This window comes from Arvicola amphibius, chromosome X (genome assembly GCF_903992535.2).
Source record: "Arvicola amphibius chromosome X, mArvAmp1.2, whole genome shotgun sequence".
Taxonomy (NCBI): domain Eukaryota; kingdom Metazoa; phylum Chordata; class Mammalia; order Rodentia; family Cricetidae; genus Arvicola; species Arvicola amphibius.
In genome coordinates, this window is record NC_052065.1 from 59709433 (window position 1) to 59732496 (window position 23064).

General features: G+C 41.7%; 1 protein-coding gene across 1 annotated transcript; it reads left to right on the forward strand.

Moving 5' to 3' along the window:
- The first annotated feature begins 1845 nt into the window (after positions 1–1845).
- Positions 1846–22957, forward strand: Nono (non-POU domain containing octamer binding). Its single transcript, XM_038316738.1, has 12 exons — positions 1846–1958; positions 2672–2731; positions 12326–12490; positions 14605–14798; positions 15905–16206; positions 17338–17433; positions 17759–17955; positions 18729–18813; positions 19316–19418; positions 19907–19946; positions 20672–20781; positions 21910–22957. The coding sequence occupies exons 3-12, from the start codon at positions 12334–12336 to the stop codon at positions 22042–22044; spliced, it is 1419 nt and encodes a 472-aa protein (XP_038172666.1). The 5' UTR covers positions 1846–1958; positions 2672–2731; positions 12326–12333; the 3' UTR covers positions 22045–22957.
- Positions 22958–23064: the final 107 nt, after the last annotated feature.

A 23064-nucleotide genomic window follows, 5' to 3' on the forward strand; every position in this document is an offset into this window, starting at 1 on the left:
CTCCTTGGGCACTGCACAGAGATGGTGAACTTACCATGCTGGCAAAACACACAGAGAAAAATAGAAATAAACCTTCTGTTGTTTATTCTTTCACTTTATGTATATGACTTCTCTCATTTTATGTATATGGCTGTGCAACAACTATATGCATGCAGTGCCCACAGAAGCCAGAAGAGGGCGTCATTTACAGACAGTTGGTAGCCACCAATGCGTACTGGGATAGGTACTCTAGTTCTCTGGAAGAGCAGCCAGTATTCTTAACTGCTGAGCCATTTTTCCAGACCCCAATAAATCTTTTTTAAAAACAGAAAGTCTCAGCTTAGAAAAGTATATCCATCTTTTAAATCATACTTACATATACATGTGTATGTAGTTTTGTGTGACTGTGTGTCGAGACAGAGTCTTGTCTTCTGCACTGGATGGCCTGATCCTCACTATGTAGACCAAGGTGGCCTCCTGGGTGATCCTCCTTTCCCAGCCTCCTGAGTGCAGGTATTAAAGGCATACTAATTTCCCTTTGACTGGGACAGTCATACACAGAAAGCAGCTGTCAGAATTGGGTAGTGGGTATAGGAGAGTAGTAGAAAGGGTGAGACTTCTTTTTGTACTGGTGAGCATTGTTTGACATTTTTTCCCACACGAGTAGGAATTCATTTTCTTTTTTCATAATCCATGTGTTATTTTTTTCTCTCCGAGTTTGGGAACCATTGGACTAAATATACCCAATATATAGTAGTTAGTAGCCATATGTTGACACACACACAGTGGGGTGATGTAGAATATGGCTAATCTCTGCATTATCGAACGGTGTCACAGAACCTTTCCAACATTGTAAGAAGTCTTGTTAGACACCCCAGGTCTGGATCATTGTTTCCCTGTAAGGTAGGTAGTACCTGCTTGGATAATCTGCCAGCCAGAGCACGAATTAATTAGTAGGAATTAAGTACTGGTGCCTATCAATTGAAGCTTGTAATCCTCGGTTAACTGCCTGAGTGAGTTAGGCATTATGGAATAACGAGGGTTATTATTATTACTTGATAGGCTTTCTATGGGATATAGTGGAGGTCTGATGTGAAGACCTCCAACATACTGGCTCCAGCACCACCGACCAACCTGTTGAATCTCTCCGCGATGGGAACCTTAGTGATGTCTGGTTTATCGGGTTCTCTGGTTACCATGGAAATAGTGCTGGATACAGTTTCTAGGTAATCGCACAGAGATTAAAGTGTCAAAATCGCTTAGCCTCCTGCCCCTTTCTATAATCAATACCGTTTCAGTTGCACTTCTCAAATATACTCAGCACTGGGAAAGGAAACTAAAATGGGACAGAGTGTTAGGGTGCAAGCTTTGAGGAAGTGTGAAAAAAAGAAACATGGCGGGGCACTTTTTTTTCCAGTAGCAAACGGCTAGCTCTGCCACACCGAATACATTGTTACTCGATTTTTGCACAGGCGCAGTGCATAAACTCTCAGCGCACGCCTACACGCGCATTTTCTCCCTTTTCTCTCCACTTTTTCTCTCTCGCTAGTTCTCTCCTTTCCTCCTCCCACCACTAGGTCTTTCAGTCCTTTCGTGGGCCGGTTGGTCTTTCCTTCCGACCTCCTACCGTCCAAAGCTACCTCCCCTCCCCCTTCCTTTTCCGTCTCTCACGCAGCGCCTCGAGTGCATGCGCAGAAGGTACAAAGCCGCGCTCTTTGTCCCCCATCTGTCGTTCACACGAACCCAAGGCTTTGACAGTTGGTAGCCAATAGAATCTAAGAAATGGCGGACAAATGAGTCTTCCTCGGGAGATAAACTTTGATTGGCAGTTCACATAGCCAATCGGGAATCCAACATTGACCCCCTTGGGAGGCACCGAGCTCCGTCGGCTCGTTTCCGGCGGTCGCGCGCTCTTTTCTCGGGACGGTGGAGGCCGTGTAGCGTCGCCGTTACTCTGAGCAAAGAACTGTAGGCAGAGGGTGAGTTTAGGGACGGCTCGGTGCTTGTTTGGGAGGGCAGTGGGGTTTCCTGCGACGATCCGCGAAGGAAGGGGCTAGGGCGAGGCTGAGTTTGGACAGAGGATGTGGGTTCAAAGGCCCCGTGAGGCCTTTCCCCCTCCGCGTACGGCCTTCGCAGCCCACCCGTGGGGTCCGGCAAGCTCGCCGCTCCACGCGCGGAGCTTCAGCCCATGCCTTTCTTGCTTTCCTGCCCGGCTCTTTTGTTCTACTCATTCCCAAATCTTAGCGACCATAAGTTGGTGGCTTCTGAGCCGCCCTGGGCTGGAGGGTGTGGGGTCTATTATGCGAAAGCCCTGAAGTCGTGGTTGGAGGAGGTGGCGCTTTGCTTTGTCGGACGCTCCTCCTCCTTAGCCCCGCGAGGCCATTAATTCCGAGAGGGCCAGTGGGTCCCCTGGAGCTATGTTTCTTTGTGAAAACAACTTTTAAGTTTGAAGTTTGCTAGTTCAGACCCCCTTGCCATTTTGGAGCTAAGTTCATGAAACACCTCCACCCCACCCTCGCGCTCTTGAGCGCGCGCGCCTTTTTTCCAAACCTCTTTCTGCTTAAGCTTCTCCTAGCCATTTGTAGGTATCTCTTTTCTAAGTTAAACTTACATTTATGGCTTTACTATCGAGTCTTTTTCACTTTGTGGAAGTCTTACTGTAAGCTGACACCTTTCTTTGTGTTTTTAACAGAAGTCGGGGTTAGAGAGGATTGGGAGACAGACACTTTGCTGTGCTCACATCGAAGTCAAGGTAGGTGTAGGAGTTAGAATTACCAGGTAAAGTGCAGGATGCTCAGTTGAATACGGACTTCAATTTGACAACAAATTAATTTTGGCGGACTTTTCATGTTATTTAAGTGAAAAAATTTTTTAATCTTAAAATGAGACCGAGCTGTGTGTGTGTGTTTTTCCCAAAAATCTGGCTGCTCTAATTGGGGATAGTGCTTAAATTTATGTTTGTACAACTTCGTTGTTATTAAATGAAAAGTCCTAAAAACAACAACAAAAAAAAAAAAACCCAAAACTCAGTAGCAGCCTTTACCATGTTTGTATTTTACAGCTTTCACGGTGGCCCACCCGGCGGCCATTCCAGCCTGGTAAATTCACACTGTATTTCTCCAGCGTTTTCCACTTAGTAATTTGACTCTTCTAAATACTAAGGGATTCTTGATCTTTGACGGAGCTCTCAGATCCCTGTACTAACGTGGTCCTGTACCTAAACACGTGTGCAGTTGAATCGCACACGGTAACTACAGTCTTTCTAGTCATCAGCACATACACTCAGCAGTCCTTTTCATCGTGGTTAATCTTAGGACACATAAGTGGACAGAAATCCTTGCTGCTGATCTCTTTCTGAAGGCCAATAGTTAGGGGTTCCTAAGTTTATTTCTGCATATCTCATGAAATTACATTGCTGCGGTTGGTGGTACTCAGCTGTGTACACAGTGGTAGCTCAGGTGCTTTAGACAGAGGACTACCTTACCTTCGTTGACAAATGCAAACTTTGGGAAAACACTACAAGAAAGGGACGGACTGTGGGGATCTTTATTCAAAACATAAACGTGGGCAATTTGGCTATTAGAAGTCATTCATGGCCAGGTGTGATAGCAGAAGCCTGCCGATCTCTTAAGTTTGAGGCCATCCTGGTCTACAGAGTGCCTCTGCCTCCTGAGATGACATTTGTTTAACATTCCTGTTCCTTAAGTGGAAATAGAAATGGTAGTTTCCTGTGGGAACAAGTGCTTTGTCTATTCCAGAATGATAGCTAAATGCTTTGTAGTAGTATCTCACTTAGGCCTTAAAGTTAACCGCTCCTTTAAGGTCACTAACTGCTATTCACCCCCATTATCGCCACCCTAACAGGTTACACAAGTTAGGTGACATAGCCAGCCAGTTTGTTGGAGTTTAAACTGAATTTAAGGCTTTGCTGCGTAATGGTTTTGAGTTTTAGAGGTCAACAGATCTGGGTTCCATTCCTTACACTGGTGTGGCCTTGTGTGAATAAAGTATTTTTTAGGTTTCTGTTTTCATTCAAAATAATAACAGCTGGGGGCACTAAATAAAATAATGTACATGTAGAACATTGCCCTTTTTTTTGGGAGACAGGGTCTCAATTTCTAAATGGGCTGGCCTAGAACTCACCATGTAGACCAGGTTGGCCTCTCTCACAGAGATCCACCTACTTCTGTCCCCTCAGTGCTGGGACTAAAGGAGTGGGCTAAGATGCCCCCTGAGTGGGACCTGGGAATGAAGGTGTGCAGCATCCCGTTCTCATTCATCTTGTTGCCTGGATTTTAATGAGCACTAAATATGTTATCTTAATTTGCAGAGTGTACTTTTTTTTTAAAAAAAACAAGTTTCTTTGACAATTTCATACATGTTTATGATGCATAAAGATGGCTACTCTTCCCCTTCATCCTCTTTCTTCTCTCCCAACTCCGCCAGCCCCAGAATAAACTTATTTTTCCAGAATATACTTTCCAAAGCCAAAATACAACCTCCTTTGAAATAAATGGTTTAGAATATTTTTCTCTTTTTTTATTTTTTTATCCCACAAGACAGCGTGGGAACGCTCACACACAGAGACACACGCAACACACACGGGACACAGAACCGCTCTGTGACAGAATCACACAGACCCGGGGTTCGAACTCAGGACCTCGCTTGCCCCGGTGCCGCGCGCTTAACAGGCTGAGCTATGGCCCAGCTTGCTTCTCTTTTTTTTTTCTAAAGACAGAATTACACTGTGTAGGTATAGCTGACCTGGAAAACTAAGGTCTGGATCTCAAATCCAGCCTCCTCAGTGCTGGGACTAAAGGAGTGTCCTAGAATGCCCAGTTTTTGTTTTTGGAGACAGGGCCTCACTATGTAGCCCAGGTTGTCCAGGAACTGTGTGTAGCCCATGCTGGCAGGAAACCTGGGAATCAGCCTATCTCGGCCTTCAGAGTGTCACTGTAATTAAAGGTTGGAGGAAAAAATGTTTCCTGGATTCCAACCTGAGAAAAGGTAAGATTTAGTGGAACAAATGGCTGTGAAGATGACAAAAATCTGCCACTGACTGCTTTGGAAGTAGAGGAAGGGGAACATTTAATACCTGCACTTAAAATAGAAAAAGATTGGATTCTAATACCTTTCTTTCCCCATCTTCAATTGTTTCTGGGGTGGGCTTTCATTTCTAGGTCTTTTTGTTAGAGGGGGAGGTGTTGAAACTATTTTATCTCAGCCTACACAATGGTGGAATTACAGGCATGCACCATCATGTCTTGCATCTTTTTTTTTCTTTTTGAGACAGGTTTATGCTATAGCCCAGGCTGACCTCAAACAGCAGAGGCTGGGATTATAGGACTAAAACACTTTACCCAGTACCCAGTTTATTTTTAAATCATTGCCTGGAGCTCTGCTTGGTGGCGCATGCCTTTAATCCCAGCACTGGAGAGGCATAGATAGGTGGATGTCTGTGAGTTCGAGGACAGCCTGTTCTACAGAGGAAGTTCCAGGACAGCCAGGGCTACACAGAGAAACCCTGTCTTGAAAAGCAAAAACTTTATTTGCCATTAAATCACCACACCTGTTGATAAAATTTAAAATTATAGCTTTTCAGGAAAACTACATTAGCGAGAGTCACAAAGCTAAGATTATTTCCTAATAAGTAAACAAAGCTAGAAGCACTACACTACAGTGCTGTAATAGGAAAAAAACTGAAAGCACCTAAATTATGGTAGTTAATAAATTGTGTATCCAGGAATCACTAAAATTATGTTGACATTACTGAAATGAGGGAAAGCTAAACATCAAATGGTACGTTGGTGTTTAAAACAGTAATGTCTCAGGAAAAGTAAATAAAACGAGATGAAAAGGAAGAGGTGAAAGAAATATTTAATGCACCTGTGCCTAGAGATAATATCTGTGTGCATTGATTCTAATCGTAATTATTAGAAACAACCTAAAGTGTCCAATATAATAGGGGCGTGATTGACCAGTGAATGCTGCCCATTCATGTTAGTCTTTATTTTTGGAGAGGTGGCAGGGGGAGACAGGATTTCTCTATGTAGCCCTGGCAACCCTGGAACTTACGTAGACCAGAGATCTGCCTGCCTCTGCCTTCTTAATGATGGAATTAAAGGTGTGCCCCACCATGTCCAGCCATGTTAACGATTTAATTACATAATGGTTTATTGTGTGTCATAAGAAAGGTTACAAACTGGTTTTTTTTCTGGTGTTTTCTTTTTGTTTGCTTTGTTTGCTTTTGGAAACAGGGTTTGGTTGTGTAGCTGGGTGTCCTGGAATTAGCTCTGTAGACCTCACAGAGATCCACTTATCACTGCCTATCCAGTGCTGAGATTAAAGGTGAATTCTACCACCTCTGACTGGCATATTTTAAAATAGATTTATTTATTTTTTTATCTCATGTGGGTGTTTCATCAGTGTGTATGTCTACACCTTGTGTGTCCATGAAGCTCAGAAGAACTGAGTTACACGATAGATGGTTGTGAAGCACTGTGGGTTCTCTTCAAGAACAACAAATACTTGGTTTTGGTTTTGTTTTATTTTTTGAAACAGGGTTTTTCTGTGTAGACCTGTGTTCTTAAACTCTAAACTATGTCTTTAGCCTCCTACAAACTGTTTGCCTTAATGTGCAACTTCAGATAGACACAGACGGGGGCTGGAGAGATGGCTCAGCTGTTAAGAATATTCATTGCTCTTGCAGAGGACCTGAGTTTAGTTCCCAACAACCATGTCAGGAGGCTTCACAGCTCCCTGAAACCTCCAGCTCCAGGGGCTGTCATGTCCTCATCAGACACTGTACTTGCATACACAGTGCCACACAGAGACACACAAATATACACATAATGAAAATAAAATTATTTTAAAAATCTTTGTTAATGACTATAAGGGTGTGTTAGTATTCTCTAGAACTGATAGAATAGATCTGTCTATCTATAGATAGATATAAAGGGGGTTTATTGGAGTGACTGATTGCCTGTGGTTCGGCTAATCCAACAATGGCTGTTTACTAATGGAAAGTTTAAGAACTCAGTAGTTCTGTGCATGAGGCTGGATGTCTCAATTGATCTAAATTATGCACTGGAATCGTAAAGTGCCCGTTAAGGAATGGGCTTGCCATTGAGATTGAGGGCAAGCAGGCAAAGAAAGCAAGCTTCTTTCTTCCATGTCCTTTATATTTGCTGCCATCAGAAGGTGTAACCCCCATAAGGTGGATCTTTACAATTCGGATGACTTCATTTAGAAAAATCCCTCACAGGTGTACCTAGCCTCTTGGGTTTTAATTAATTCCATATCTAGTCAAGTTGACAACCAAGAATAGCCATAACAAAAGGTATACCATAATGATAATAATAACCATTCTTGTTTTTTATGTATATCTGTATGTGGGTATGTGCATATGGTGTTCAAGAGGGCCATAGCGCAATAGTTACAGGCATTTGTGATTTGTTCAATGTGGGTGTTGGGACCAGGCTTGCTTTTCTTTTTTTCCTTTTTCTCCCTCCCTCCTGGTCTGTATAGCCCTGGTTGCCCTCAAACTCATTTCCTGCCTCAGGCTCTCAGAGTGCTGAGATTACAGGCATGAGCTACACACCGTAGCTGTTTTGGGCTTGTTGTTTGGTTGTTTTGGGATTTGTTTATTTATTTATTTATTTATTTGATTCACATATCAGGTGTGGGTTTTGTCCCATCTGGGCATAGACGTGCGTGCCTTAATCTCAGCCTTGGTTTCAAGGCTAGCCTGGTCTGCACAGTAAGCTACAGTGTAGCCAGGAGTACAGAGAAACATTGTCTCAAGAACCATTTAAGTTTAGTGTGTGTAAGTGAGATTAGAGGACAACTTGTGGGAGTCAGTTCTCCTTTAGCTGTAAAGGTCCTAGGAGTGCAGCACAGAGTGTTAATAAGTGCCTTATTAACTGATACTTTGTAACATTGCAGAGAGATGTGGTGGAAATGTGGTGAGTGGTGTGGTGACACACACCTTTAATCCCTGTGGGAAACAGAGAGGATGGTTTACAAAGCAAGTTCCAGGACAGCCAGTGCTATACAGAGAAATCCTGTCTTGAAAATGAGGGGGGGGGGTAGGAAGGGAGGGAGAGTGAGAGAGATAGCAAGAGAGAGAAGAAATGTGACAATTCATGTCTTTTCCGAAATGTCAGGCAATTCAAAATCACATTCGGCACCCAGATAGCCCATTTGTGCCTCATCTCTCCCAGTTTTTGTTTCATTGACACTTAACCTTTTAAGTCCTGTGTAATTTGTTTATTATGTCTATTTTAGCTTTCACAGAAAAGTAGGTTCTGAAAGCCAAAATGTGATATGTCCATCTAGACTATCACCTAGCAAATAGTAGGCATCCAATATTTGTTAAATGAATTGGTGAAATAAAAGATTATCAGTAGTATAGATATGTGTTTTTTTGGTCTCTCCCTTTCACACACAGACAATATAATCCTCATAATTTCCAGTGCCATGTGATTCCCATCAGTTGTTTCAAAAATTTAGCATGACCTATTCCTTTAATCTTTGGTAATTCAGTCATTTTTATTGTTCATCTCCATAAAGGCCATCATAGTGAATATTTTCATGGCCACACCTTAAATAATTTTTCTTCTTTTTTTGCTGGGTTTTTTTTTTTGGTTTTTCGAGACAGGGTTTCTCTGCAGCTTTAGAGCCTGTCCTGGAGCTAGCTCTTGTAGACTAGGCTGGTCTCGAACTCAAAGAGATCCGCCTGCCTCTGCCTCCCGAGTGCTGGGATTAAAGGCGTGTGCCACTGCCGCCCGGCTTTTTTGCTGTTTTGTGGTTTAAAAAAAAAAAAACACTTCATTATTTTGTGCCTTTGTGTGTATCGGGGGGATGTTTTGCCTGCGTATCTTTTTTAAAATAGAAAATTTCATCCAGTATAGTTTGATCATACTTTCCCCCTTTCCCAACTCCTAGATTCTCTACCCACCCAGCTCCACACCGTTTCTCTCTTCAAATACACACACACACACACACACACACACACACACACAGAGAGAGAGAGAGAGAGAGAGAGAGAGAGAGAGATACCAGACCAAGTCCTGAAGCCACCTGACATTAATGTTAGGAACTGAACTCCTGTCCTCTGCAAGAGAGCTCATAACTGCTGTCTTAACTGCTGGCCTGAAACATCTTTCGCTTCCACCTTCTGATGTACTGCCTCAATTGGAGTTTTTGTTTGGGCTTTTTAGTTTTCTGACGTTTAAAAATTTTTTAAGTTAAGTCTAGGAGTGTGATTCTTATTCCTGAATTGAAAGGGTATGAACATCTTGATAGCTTTTTTGTGTGTTGTTTTAAAATTTAAAAAATATTATGTATAGGTTTGTACATGGTATGCATGTAGAGAATCATGGGACCACTTCTTGGGGATGGTTCCCCCTTCCATCATGTTGTTTCTGGGATCAAACTCAGGACTGGCTTGTTAACAAGTGCCTTTACCCACTGATCTGACTCTGACACACTTTCTGCCTTCTGAAATAGCCTTCAGATATAAAATAAAGAAGAAAAAAACTTGTATGTACTAAAACCAACAGTTAGTCAAAAATTTATCACAATTTGGGACATAATTTTTCTTTTATTAAAGGTATCCTGTGACAACAATATGTGGGGAAAACCTTCTGCACTTTTTATTATTATTTGGTTTTTTTGAGACAGAGTTTCTCTGTAGCTTTGGAGCCTATCCTGGAATTCACTCTGTAGACCAGATTAGCCTCGAACTCAGAGACCTGCCTGCCTCTGCCTCCCAAGGGATTAAAGGCTTGTGCCACCGCCACCTGGCCTTTCTGCTCCTTTTATTGACAACTTTGCTTCAACTGAATTCTGACTAGGGGATCTTTGTTCACTGGATGAATCATGAGTTTTTGGATGAGGACGATGATCCTCCGTTTTTTAAAAGACTGTCAGCTTTTCAGCTAGACATGGTTAGACGTGCTTATAAAACAAGCAGTTGAGAACTGAAAGTAGAAGGATCAGAGTTCAAGACCAGCCTTGGCTACATACAGAGATTTAGTCCTTATTACATTTATTTGTGTGTATGTGTAATCAAAGAACAATTTGCAGGAATTACTAAGTTTGTGGTTCTCTCCTCTCCTACAATGTGGAACCCAGGGATTGAACTCAGGTTATCGGGTTTAGAGGCAAGAGCCCTTACTGTAAGGCTGACTCATCTTGTCTTTTCTTAGTTTTCAAATGACAGAGGGGACATTTTGTCTTTCTGTATTTGCTTTTTTTTTTTTTGCTTTGCTACAATTGAGTTCACTCTTAGGCTCATTCACAACCTGTTCTCAAACCCTATTATCTTACTATCGTGATTAAGAATTGCTGTAGAGGCTGGAAAGATGGATCTGCCATTAAGAGTACTTGTTGCTCTTCTAGAGTACCTGGGCTTGATTTCCGGCATCCAGGTAGCAGCTTATAACTAACTCCAGTACCAGAGCCATCTTCTAGCATCAAAGGACATAAGGCGCATAATACACTTGGTACATTGACATGCAGATAAAACACCCATGCACTTAAATGTCTTATTAAATTTTTTATGTGCCAATCCCAGTAACCCCCTTCTTCCTTTCCTCCCATTCCTCCTCCCCCACCTTCCCCATACCCTATCTGCTCCTCAGAGAGGGGTAAGGTTTTGTTTTGGTTTTGGTCTTGCAAGACAGTTTTTCTGTGTAACAGCCCCAGGTCTCCTGGAACTTGTTTTGTAGAAATCTGCCTGCCTCCAAATGCTGGCACTAAAGGTGTCTACCTCCACACTGGCCACCTAAATAAATCTTTAAATTAAAAAAAAAAAAAAAACTAGTGAGTGCTCAGTATATGCCAGTAGTAAGTTATTCTCTAATCCTTATAGCCATATCAAGGAGCAGATATTTTTGGATGCCTGTCTATAACAGCATTATAAGAAATGAGGCAGATTTCATTGTAGTGAGTGCATAGTATTAGGACCATAATTCAAACGTAAGTCTTTAACCCTGCAGTCCATACTTTCCTCACTTAATTTGGAAGTATCTACAGTGAACTTTGCTTTAGGTGATGGTGATAATCAAGACTTCTGAACATTTTATGGTAGTTTTGTTTACTTTCTATCTTTTATTTTTTTGAGACAAAGTTTTTGCATCCCAGGCTGTGGTTTGTTTTTTGGAGACCGCTACTTTAACCCTGGTTGTCTCTGCCTCTCAGGTAGTAGGATTAAGGGCATGTGCTACTTACTACAACACTGAGTGGGTGCTTTTTTTTTTTTAATTGTAAAGATTTTTTTTGTTTGTTTGTGTATGTTTGAGTGCGGGCAGGTACCCATGGAGGCCAGAAGATAGCATTTAATTATATGGAGCTGGAGTTAGATGCATCTTTTTATTTATTTATTTTTGAGATAGGGTTTTTTAGTGTAGCCCTGACTGTCCTTGTACTCACTCTGTAGACCAGGCTAGCCTCGAGCTCACAGAGATCCACCTTCTTCTGTCTCCCAAGTCTACAATTAAAGCCACATGTGCCACCACCACCCAGCACTAGATGTATTTTAAATAAATAGATTAGAAAAAATTTAGAAAGTGTTGGGATTAAAGGCATGTACCAGTACCACACCCCATGCCTGGCCCTTTGTGGTTTTTTGTTCTCCTTTGTTTTGAGGCAGGATCTCATTGGGCAGCATTTGGCTAGCCTGAAACTTAACTATGTAGACCAGGTTGACCTCAAACTCAGAAATCTGCCTCTGTCTGCTTCCTGAGTGCTAGGGATTAAAGGTGAGCTCCATCTGGCCTGCCTGACCCTTTGTAGTTTGTTTGGTTTTGTTGTTTTAGTTTTTCAAGCTTTAGTTTCTCTGTGTAGCCCTGGCTGTCCTGGAACTTGCACTGTAGACCAGGCTACACTTGAACTCAGCGATCTCTCTGCCTCTGCCTCACAAACCTTGGGAGGAATGTTTTTTAAAATGTGCTTTCATACACAATAGGGCTGGTTTGGGGGGAAGGGGTTTTTTTTTGGTTTAAAATAAACAATATTTTTTGGTTTTTTGAGACAGGGTTTCTCTGTTGCTTTGGAGCCTGTCCTGGAACTAGCTCTTGTAGACCAGGCTGGCCTGGAACTCACAGAGATCTGCCTGTTTCTGCCTCCTGAGTGCCAGGATTAAAGGCGTGTGCCACCACCGCCTGGCTAAAATACAGTCTTAAATATCTTAGGCTGTCCTAAATTGTGCCTTGTTATTCAGAGAAACCAGTTGTAAAACACAAATGATAGAATATGAAGATAATTTTAATAAAATGTAAACTGTCAGTAACTGACTAAATCCTAAATGCTGGATATTTGACATTCCACTTTTTTCTGTAAGGTGCAAACATGCAGAGCAATAAAACCTTTAACTTGGAGAAGCAGAACCATACTCCAAGGAAGCACCACCAACATCACCACCAGCAGCACCAGCAGCACCAGCAGCAGCAGCAGCAGCAACCACCTCCACCAATACCTGCAAATGGACAGCAGGCCAGCAGCCAGAGTAAGTAAATTGTGAGAGATGGAATGTAAATAGGTTCCATCAAGAACAGTTTCATGGATATTAGATGAATAGGGCTTTAGTAGCATACTTTTTGGTTTTTTTTTTTTGTTTGTTTTTGTTTTGTTTTTACTTTTTTCCTGATTTTATCAAGACATGATTTCTCTAACAGCTCTGGCTGTCCTGGAACTAACTCTGTAGACTAGGCTGGCCTCTGCCTTCCTGAGTCCTGGGATTAAAGGAGTCACCACCACTGCCTGGCTCTTTTTTTTTTTCTCAGGTAGGGTCTCAGCATGCAGCCCTTGACTGCTGGCTTAGAATTTGCCTCTGCTTCCCTCCGGAATATTGGAATATGTCCTGTTCTGTTTTGTTCTGTGTGTGTTTTTTAACAACATTTTTAAAAATATTTCTATTTTATGTGTATTGATGTTGTGTGAGGGTGTCAGATCCCCTGGAACTGGAGTTAGAGAGTTGTGAGCTACCATATGGGTGCTGGGAATTAAAACTGGCTTCTCTTAAGCACTGAGCCATCTCTCCAACTTCCGGTTTTTTTTTAAAATAAGATTTAATTTATGTGTATGAATGATTTGTTATTGTGCGTATCTAGTGCTCGTGGAGGACAAAAGAAGGCATTGGATCTTCCGAGATTTTTTTTTTTATTGTTTTTAGATGGTTGTCAGCTGCCACGTTGGTGCTGGGAATCAAACCTGTGTCCTCTGGAAGAATAATAAGTGCTCTTAACTGCTGAGCCAACTCTCTAGCTTTTCCTATTTGGTTCTTAAAATTTATTTATTTATTTATTTATACAGTACTCTGCCTGTAGGCCAGAAGAGGGCACCATATTTCATTATAGGTGGTTGTGAGCCACCATGTGGTTGCTGGGAATTGAACTCAGGACCTCTGGAAGAGCAGTCAGTGCTCTTAACCGCTGAGCTATCTCTCCAGCCCTCCTATTTGGTTCTTAAGTGGTATTTTATGATAGAAGGGGGTTGATCACCTGAAACAAAGAAGCAGACATCAGTAGAGTATAGGTTATACAGTAGAGTATAGGTTATAATGTTATTGGTATGTTCTACTGACAAACAAATGTCTGTCTGTGTGTAGTTTGGGTCTTAGAGATGGCCATCAGAGAATATAGGAAAAAATTTAAGACAATGGAATGTTAACTATAATAAGACTTAGTTTCTGGTCAATGCCCAGGCTGTTTTAATCTGTTAAAAAGTCTTTGTGTGTTCTTGTTCCTTTAGGAATCTGAGTACCTATAAGAATATAAACCTGGCTGGGCATTGGTGGTGCAAGCCTTTAATCCCAGCACTCGGGTTGCAGAGGCAGGTGGATCTCTATGAATTCAAGGCCAGCCTGGTCTCCAGGACAGGCTCCAAAGCTACAGAGAAACTGTCTTGAAAAACCAAAAAGAAAAAAAAAGAATAGAAGCCCAATAGTATTGGAGTGACTAGAGAAATTATTAATTTTGTTCTTTCAGAGGCCTTGAGTTAAGTTCCTGGCACCTGCATAAGGCATCAGTACTAACTTTAACTCCCAGGATATCCAGCATCCTTTTCTGACTTCATGGGGGCCCATACACACATGGAACATAGTCACACTTACACACATAAAGTAATTATTTTGAAAGGCAATAGAAGTAAAGGCTGATGAGGTGGCTCAGTAGTTAATTAAGAGCTGAGCCTCTACTACTCTTAGAAAAGATCCAGGTTCCATTCTGGGTACCCATATCAGATGGGTCACAACCACCTGTAACTAACTTGAGTTCCAGGGATCTGTATATAAACTCATCCAGGCAGACATACCTACACATCTGTTGTTTGTTTTAGTTTGGTTTTTTGAGACAGGGTTTTTCTGTGTTAACAGCGCTTCCTGTCCTGGAACTCACTCTGTAGACCAGGCTGGCCTCAAACTCTCAGAAATCCACCTACCTCTGCCTCCTGAGTGCTGGGATCAAAGGCGTGTGTCACAACTGCTGCTTTCACATTCTAAAATGCCATTTACTGATGAATTGATAGGATGCATTTGGAAGTGGTGTTTGTCTTCATCACAAAAGCATGCTGAGGATATGGCTAATTCTTTTCCTAATCTTTTGATTGACTGTCTTCTTCCAGATGAAGGTTTAACCATTGACCTAAAGAACTTTAGGAAACCAGGAGAGAAGACGTTCACTCAACGAAGCCGTCTCTTTGTGGGCAATCTTCCTCCTGACATCACTGAGGAGGAAATGAGGAAACTTTTTGAGAAATATGGGAAAGCAGGCGAGGTTTTCATTCATAAGGATAAAGGCTTTGGCTTTATTCGCTTGGTAAGATTATTTGCCCTTAGGCTTGAAGGCCAATGTAGGTTTATTTGCTTTGTACACAAAGACTAAAATATGGGGGTTATTTTTGCTTGCGGATCTCGTTATGTAACCCCAGGGTTTCCTTGAATTCACAGGGTTCCTATGTCTGCTTCCCAAGTGTTGGATAACACATGTGCTTGTACCACCATGCTTGGGTTAAATGAAAATGAAGTTTGTTTTAGTGATTATCAAGGTTTATATTATGCCCAAAACCCTTGTATATGACATGTATTGTCTTACTCTTAAAAACCCTGAGGGGTTCAAAATCTTTTACTATTAGTCAAGTGAATATGCATTTTCTTTCTGAGACAGTTGGGAATCAAATGCAGACTCAGATATTAGATAAGTGTACTGCTGCTCAGTGGTGCTCTCAGTTCTGCCAATGTTTTGTGCAGTTTTTATGTTTAAATCTGGTTTGAGTTAACCCCGGCAATGGTGGTGCACACCTTTAATTCCAGCACTCAGGAGGCAGAGGCAGGAGGATCTCTGAGTTTAAGGCCAGTGTGATGTGCAGTGAGGTCCATGACAGCTTGGGCTACAGAGAAACCCTGTCTCAAAAAACAAAAATCTCATTTGATTTCGGAAGAGTATATAAGAAAGAAGCTTTGGTTTTGTTTTTTCAAGACAAGGACTTAACTGTGTAGCTCTGGCTGTTCTAGAACTAACTCTTGCAGACATCCGGCAGCCTCTACTTCCTGAGTGATAAGATTAAAAGTATGTGCTACTCCCGCCTGACCTAAATAAGCTTCTTGGTCAGGCAATCTAATGCCCTCTAATGACCACCAAAGGCACCAAGTACACACATTGTGCATAAATCTATATACAGTTAAAACATTCATACACAAAAAGTTATTATTTTAGAACAGAAGTAATTCTGGTATAATAGTGTAAATTAAAGTATTCTGAATTGTTAAGTATACATCTGTGACCTTCATCTAGAACTCAATATGTAGTCTAGGCTGGTCTAGATATCTGCCTGCCTCTACCTCCTGAGGGCTAGAATTAAAGGCATGTGCCACCATATCCACCATTTCGTCTCCGTTAAATTCTAATTTTCTTGTTTTTCCCAGGAAACACGAACCCTAGCGGAAATTGCCAAAGTGGAGTTGGATAATATGCCACTCCGTGGAAAGCAGCTACGTGTGCGCTTTGCCTGTCATAGTGCATCCCTTACAGTCCGCAACCTTCCTCAGTATGTGTCCAACGAACTGCTGGAAGAAGCCTTTTCTGTGTTTGGCCAGGTGGAGAGGGCTGTGGTCATTGTGGATGACCGAGGGAGGCCCTCAGGGAAAGGCATTGTTGAGTTCTCAGGGAAGCCAGCTGCTCGGAAAGCTCTGGACAGATGCAGTGAAGGCTCCTTCTTGCTAACCACGTAAGTAGAGTTTTCAATGGTTTTTGGGTTCCTTAATCTTTCTTTGGTATGGAGAGTTAACGTCTTGTAATCCTGTTCCTATTTTTATTTAAAGACTTAACACTAACTCAGCTTTTCTAATAAATGATTTTCAGTGTAACTGTAAATAGTTATATATGCATGTAAATGCCATAGTGCACACTTGGGAAGCCAGTTTTCACACCTTCCACCTCTACATGGGCTTCAGGACCAAGCTCAGGTTGCCTAGTTTGCATGAGCAAATGCCTTTATCCCTTGAACTGTCATACTGGCCCTAGATCATAAATTAATGGAAGGGGTATGAGGATAACTTTCAAGATGGAGAGATGCCTCCATGGTTAAGAGCATTGTCTGCTCTTGCAGAGGACCTGAGTTTGATTCCCAGCACCCACCTGTTGAGTCAGAATCAACTGTAACACTGGGCAGGTGGCACGTCTTTAATCCCAGCATTCCAGAGGCAGGTAGATCTCTTTAAGTATGAGGCCATCCTGGTCACAAAGCGAGTTCCAGGAGAGCCTGAGCTGTTAAACAGAGAACAAAAACAAACAGAAAAGCCATCTGTAACTTCAGGATCTGATGCCAACCTCAGCAGGAACCAGGTGGATGTGGTACGTTGACATAAACGCAGGAAAAAACATACGTGTGGAATAATCATAGCACATTTTTCCATTTTAGAATTCTGGGAAATTGTTTTGTTGAATGTAGTGTCTCATTTTCTACAGTTACCAAATATTAGATAAGTACTCTTCCAACATACTGACTTACTTTTTTGAGACATCTGAAACCTGGGCTGTTAACTCCAAATTATCTATAATGCAGTAAGAAGGACTTGGTTATTTGGAGTATAAAAATCTCATGAGAAATATGTTTAGATGTGGTAATTCACATCTATAATCTCAGCACTTGGGAGAGCTAAGAAAGAGGAGTTAACTCCATTAACTTGAGACCAACCCAGCTTACAGTTTGAATCGTTGCCAAGTTACCATTACTGGCAAAAATGTTGTCCAGTTTTGAAGTTCTGATCCCTAATTAGTTCATCATGCCAGTGTCACGCATAGGGAGCATTCTTTTGGGGGTATGGCTTCATTTACACTAACTCCTTCTTTTACCCAGATTTCCTCGGCCTGTGACTGTGGAACCTATGGACCAGTTAGATGATGAGGAGGGACTTCCAGAGAAGCTGGTTATAAAAAACCAGCAATTTCACAAGTATGTGGGCCAGATGGGTTGATTTCATGTATTTCTATGGTGGTGGGGGGGGGGTGTGTGTTTATATGTGTGGTGTTGGCAGTTGAACCCAGGACCATAACCTGTTTGACTACACTTCCATCCCCTAGTTATTTTCCTGTTCTTGAAATTTAAAGGGGCGTTTAAAAGAGTCATGTCTGTGTGTACATAATGTATTTGTTGTATGTCGACATTTTTTGCATATCTTTGTATATATACATAGATGTGTGTGTTCACTTGGCTCTTAGAAAAGAATGATTCTAAGAAATTCTGAACTAAGTACTTACATAATATTTATTGTCTATAGGGAGCGAGAACAACCACCCAGATTTGCACAGCCGGGGTCCTTTGAGTATGAGTATGCCATGCGCTGGAAGGCACTCATTGAGATGGAGAAGCAACAGCAGGATCAAGTGGACCGCAACATCAAGGAGGCTCGTGAGAAGCTGGAGATGGAGATGGAAGCAGCACGCCATGAGCACCAGGTTATGCTAATGAGGCAGGGTGAGTATAGGCCTGTTGGTTGTAAAAGTACAATAAATATCAAATGTCATTTTTTGTTCAGTTATTTTGTTGTCTTTAGGTAGAATAAAACAAATTTCTACTTTTGTTCCCTGAAATAACTTAGTTGATTTTGATGGGGGTGGGTTTGGAATATTGAATACTAGATAGATTCTATGAAGAAGCAAATAGTAAGGTTTGAGTTCATTTGGATAGTCATTCTGGGATTATATACTGTCTTAGTTAAGGTTTCTAGTACTGTGATGAAACACCATGGTCAAAAGCAATTTGAGGAGGGAAAAGGTTTATTTTGTCTTAGAATTACAGATAACAGTCTATCATTGAGGGAAGCTAGGGCAGAGACCTGCAGGAAGGAACTGATGGAGAATTTTATTAGGTTGCTCCTCATGGCTTGTCTACCTTGCTTTCTTCTTGCTTTCTGTTTTTTGGGTTTTGTTTGCTTGAAGCCCTGGCTGTCCTGGAACTTGTTCTGTAGACTAGGATGGCCTTGAACTCAGAGCCGCCCCCCCCCCCCCCCCCCCCCGAGTGCTGGGATTAAAGGCGTGCGCCACTATGCCTGGCTTACCCACCATGAGTTGGCCCATGCCACATCATTCAAGAAAATGCACCGTAGGCTTGTCCACTGACCAATCTTAATTGAGGTTCCCTCTTCCAAAATGACTATAGCTTGTGTCTAGTCAACATCTTTGCTTTCTGGATATTTGTGGGAAATTATTGTATATGAGAAGAAAATCAAAGTCTCAATTTGTTGCTAGATTTGATGAGGCGTCAAGAAGAGCTTCGGAGAATGGAGGAGCTGCATAACCAAGAGGTTCAGAAACGAAAGCAGCTAGAGCTCAGGTAGCTCCTTTTGTTTGTTTGGGGCCTGGGCGCAAGTTACAGTGTGGAGGCCATAGAGCAATTCCCTCCTTCTATACCTGTGTAGTCCTTAGGGATTAAACTGGTCATCAGTAAGGACCTTTCTCCGCTGAGCTGTCTCACCAGCCTTGTAACTCCTTTTCTTTAACCTTTTTTTCTCCAAGAGTAATGCTTTTTTTCCCCTTCTCCCCACCATTCTCCCTGATACATTGTAAATACTGGCAAATATTCCTGCTGCCTCTCAGGTTCTCCCTTTGAGTAGATAGTTTAGCTGCATTTGGGTTCTAGGGATTGCCTTAGGGCTTCACTAAAGGGAAAGAGCTTGGTGCTTGTCTCTGGATCTCTTTGGGTGTTGTCCTGGTACTTGGCAAGCTATGCAGGTTTTCGGTAAGGTTGTCTCTTTGCCTCAACCTTTTTCCTGTTCCAAGTGGTCTGCTCATGCTCTGGAATGCCTTTATATTAAAATACCTTGGTGACTCTATAGGCAAGAAGAGGAACGCAGGCGCCGTGAGGAAGAGATGCGGCGGCAACAAGAAGAAATGATGCGGCGACAGCAGGAAGGATTCAAGGGAACCTTCCCTGATGCGGTATATCTCCCATGTGCCCATGATGTGCCAGGCCAGTGGTGATAAGACAAACTACCATAAAATATCTGTTAGGATACCAGGTTATGACCGGTTTTTCTATGCTATAAAATTCCTTTTAGGAGAAAAAAAGATGTTGATGGGGGGTGAGGTGAGGTTTGAAAGAGAGCTCTTGCTTTATTGCAAATTTAGGATAAAAAGCTAGTACCACTGTTGTTCATGTCCAGTGACAATAATAGGTAAATCGAGTCCTGTAGCAGAATTTGGCTAATCCACTGCTATCCATGTAGTTAGATAGTTTGCAGCCCCAAGAAGAAATTAGTACTTTCTTCCCCATTGCCTCTTTTTGTTCCTAATAGAAAATTGTAATTTGTTACCTGAAGTCACTGCACAAATAGCAAGAGGGCATTAGCATGTCATCACTGTTTAATTGCACTGTGTTGTCATCAGTGGATTGTTGTCTTGGACTGAGAGTGTGTATTGTTTTTCAGAGAGAACAAGAGATACGGATGGGCCAAATGGCTATGGGAGGTAAGGACGTAAGAGTTAAATAGTTCTGGTGACTTTTAGGGTGAAAAGGAGAGTTAGAGAAAAGAACAGCAAGAAATAAAGCCAATAATGAGTCATTGATGCCATTCCATTAGCCCGAAAGACTCCAGGCCCATCAGCCAAACTAGATGCTGTGAAATGGGAAAATATAAGCATGGTAACATCAGAAGAAAAGAAAGAAGGAAAAGAGCAGCAGGTATCCAGTAACCAAAAAACTACCTGCCTTTTTTCTCCTAAGTTGGCTGGCCAGTTACTATGATCTGCCTATCTCTGCCTCACAAAATCCTGCCTGGCTCTTTTTTTTCTCTCTCTAGACAGGATCCTAGTATGTACATCTGGCTGTTGACTGTCCTAGAACTCAGCGTGTAGACCAGGCTGGTTTTGAACTCATGGAACCTGTCTTTTCCCTCCCGAGTGCTGGGTTGCCATGTCTGACTTTTTTTTTTTTTTTTAATTTAAACTAGAGCCTCAGATCTGACGAGCCTAATTTCTTTCTTTTCTTTAAAAAAAAAAAAAAAAAAAAAAAACCTGATCTCTGAGTTATGGAGCTTCTACCTAGTCCACATTTAAATGACTTGACATTTCCAGAAACATTAGGGCTAGAAATGGGAGGCTATTGATATATATTGTCTACAGATCCCACTGAATTGTTTCTTGGTAGGGAAAGAGACTCTTTCCCTTATGCTAATCATACTACTCTGCTTTAGGTGCTATGGGCATAAACAATAGAGGTGCTATGCCCCCTGCTCCTGTGCCAACTGGTACCCCAGCTCCTCCAGGACCTGCCACTATGATGCCAGATGGAACTTTGGGATTGGTAATATACTACAGGGCTTCATAATAATTGTAAATAGTGTTAGGAGGAGCTTCTCAACCTCTGGAATCTAATTTTTATGGATATGGGTGTGTGTATGTATGTATGCACGTGTGTACATGTAAGTGTGCATTGTGTGTTGTTCCTCAGGATTCATCTGTGACTGAAACTTGCCAGTTAGGCTAGGTTGACTGGTCTTGAACGTTGGATGCTGGGGAATTAAACTTGAACTCTCAAGCTTGCAGGACAGGTACTTTACCCAACTAAGCCCAGCATCTACTACTTGAGTTTACCTTGTTTTTCATTACAGGTACTGATTTTTAGGATTATTGGTATATATAAAATGTAACCTTAAGATGTTTAGGGGGTGTTAAGGATAATTAAACCTAGGATCTGATAGATGTTAGGCAACAGTTGTCTCACTATTCTGTGTCCCTGGTATTTTATTTGTAATCTTGAGAAAATTCAATACCATATGTTATTTTAACATTGGAGTTTAAACGATGGCCTCTATCTGGCTGACTATAATCTTCCTCAGTAAACAAATTGCTTTTTGTTTTGTTGATTTTGGGTTTTTGAGATAGGGTCTCTAGTTCTGGCTGTCCTGGAGCTTGCTATGTAGACTAGGCTGGCATCAAACTCACAGAGATGCTCCTGCCTCTACCTTCCAAATGCATGCACCACATTGCCTGGCTAGCCGGTTGCTCTTAGAGGGGGCAAGTCAAGAAAGCTTAGATATAATGACATATAACGAATGTTAATTCAAGGGTCTTGTGGTTCATAAAGTCTCGAAGTTGTTCAAATGTCAAAATGGAATAGGCTAAAACTGGATAGAATTAAGGTTTCTAGAGAAATGATAACCTGTTCTTCCTGGTTTGGAAAAACGACTTGGATAGAACCTATCCAAATAGGAATTTCAGTTGTGTATAAAATATGGATAAAAAGCTAAAGAAGTACAGCCTTATGTTCCTTTCAGGTCCACGAGAACTCTAAGCAGACTTAGTTACCTTGCCCCTAGCAGTCAGGAGTCTTGAATAGTTAAGTAGAAATGGCTTATAGTGGCAAGACCATAAATGAGCGAGAAGCTGAGGACAGAGACTGTATTTAACATTGTTCTCTTTCTCTTTTAAGACCCCACCAACAACTGAACGTTTCGGCCAAGCTGCTACAATGGAAGGAATTGGAGCAATTGGTGGAAATCCTCCTGCTTTCAACCGTCCAGCTCCTGGAGCTGAATTTGCTCCAAATAAACGCCGCCGATACTAAATAAAAGTTGCAGTGTCTAGTTTCCCGCAACCCTTAAAAGAAAGGGGTTTTTTTTTTTTTTTGGACTAGCCAGAATTCTACCCTGGAAAAGTGTTAGGGGTTTTTCCCAATAGATAGGTCTTCCCTGCCTGTAATACTCTAGGGAGTATGCTTGGAGGCAGAGGGCAAGGGAGGGGTGTTATTTAACAAATCAAAGTCTGTGGTATATTGCTTTCTCAAGTCTGTCTGGTGCATTCCTGAAATGTATTGATTGTTGAGGGCCTTGAATCATAGCAAAGTGAACTCAGAGAGCTCCATTAATCCTGATCATTCCTGTTTCCTTCTTTCCTTCCTTGCATCCCTCCTTCATTCATCATGTTTTAATTACTTTTTCATCTTTATTCCCCTCAACCCCAGAGACACTGCCACATATATACCACAAAACCTAAACATCCTCCAATGACCTAGCCCAATTCCTCCACTCACTCCCAGGTGAGAATTCAGACAAATGTCCGCAGAGGTTACAACATACATACGGTTCTGTTATATCTCGTATATAATCCCTTCATGTCCTAAGGAAGACATTTTCTCTTAGATGTTTTCATTTTAGTATATCTTTTAAAAAAAAGTCTTGTGTTAACTTGCCTCCATGTTTTTCTTGGGTAAGGACTACTCAAGAATGAATGCCCTTTTCTGTCTGATATTGCTGTTCACAGCTTTTCTTGATAGGCCTAGTACAATCTTGGGAACAGGGTTGCTGTGTGTTGAAGGTCTGACAGTAGCTCTTAGCCTTGCCTATCTTAGGTAGTTATGCTGTGCATTTTTTATTGGTGTACTGTTTGATTTGTTCCTGATACCTTCAATTTGAAATTTTTCTGAGAAATGGAGCAGTTATGCAGCATCACCTTATTAAAATACATTTGAAGCCTTTTAATTTTCTGTGCTGTTTTTTGAAGGGGAAGGGAAGAAATTCTGTCTTGGGAGATACATACAGTAAACTGCATAATGGTGATCTCTGTCACCTTTGAAATACTAGGCAAA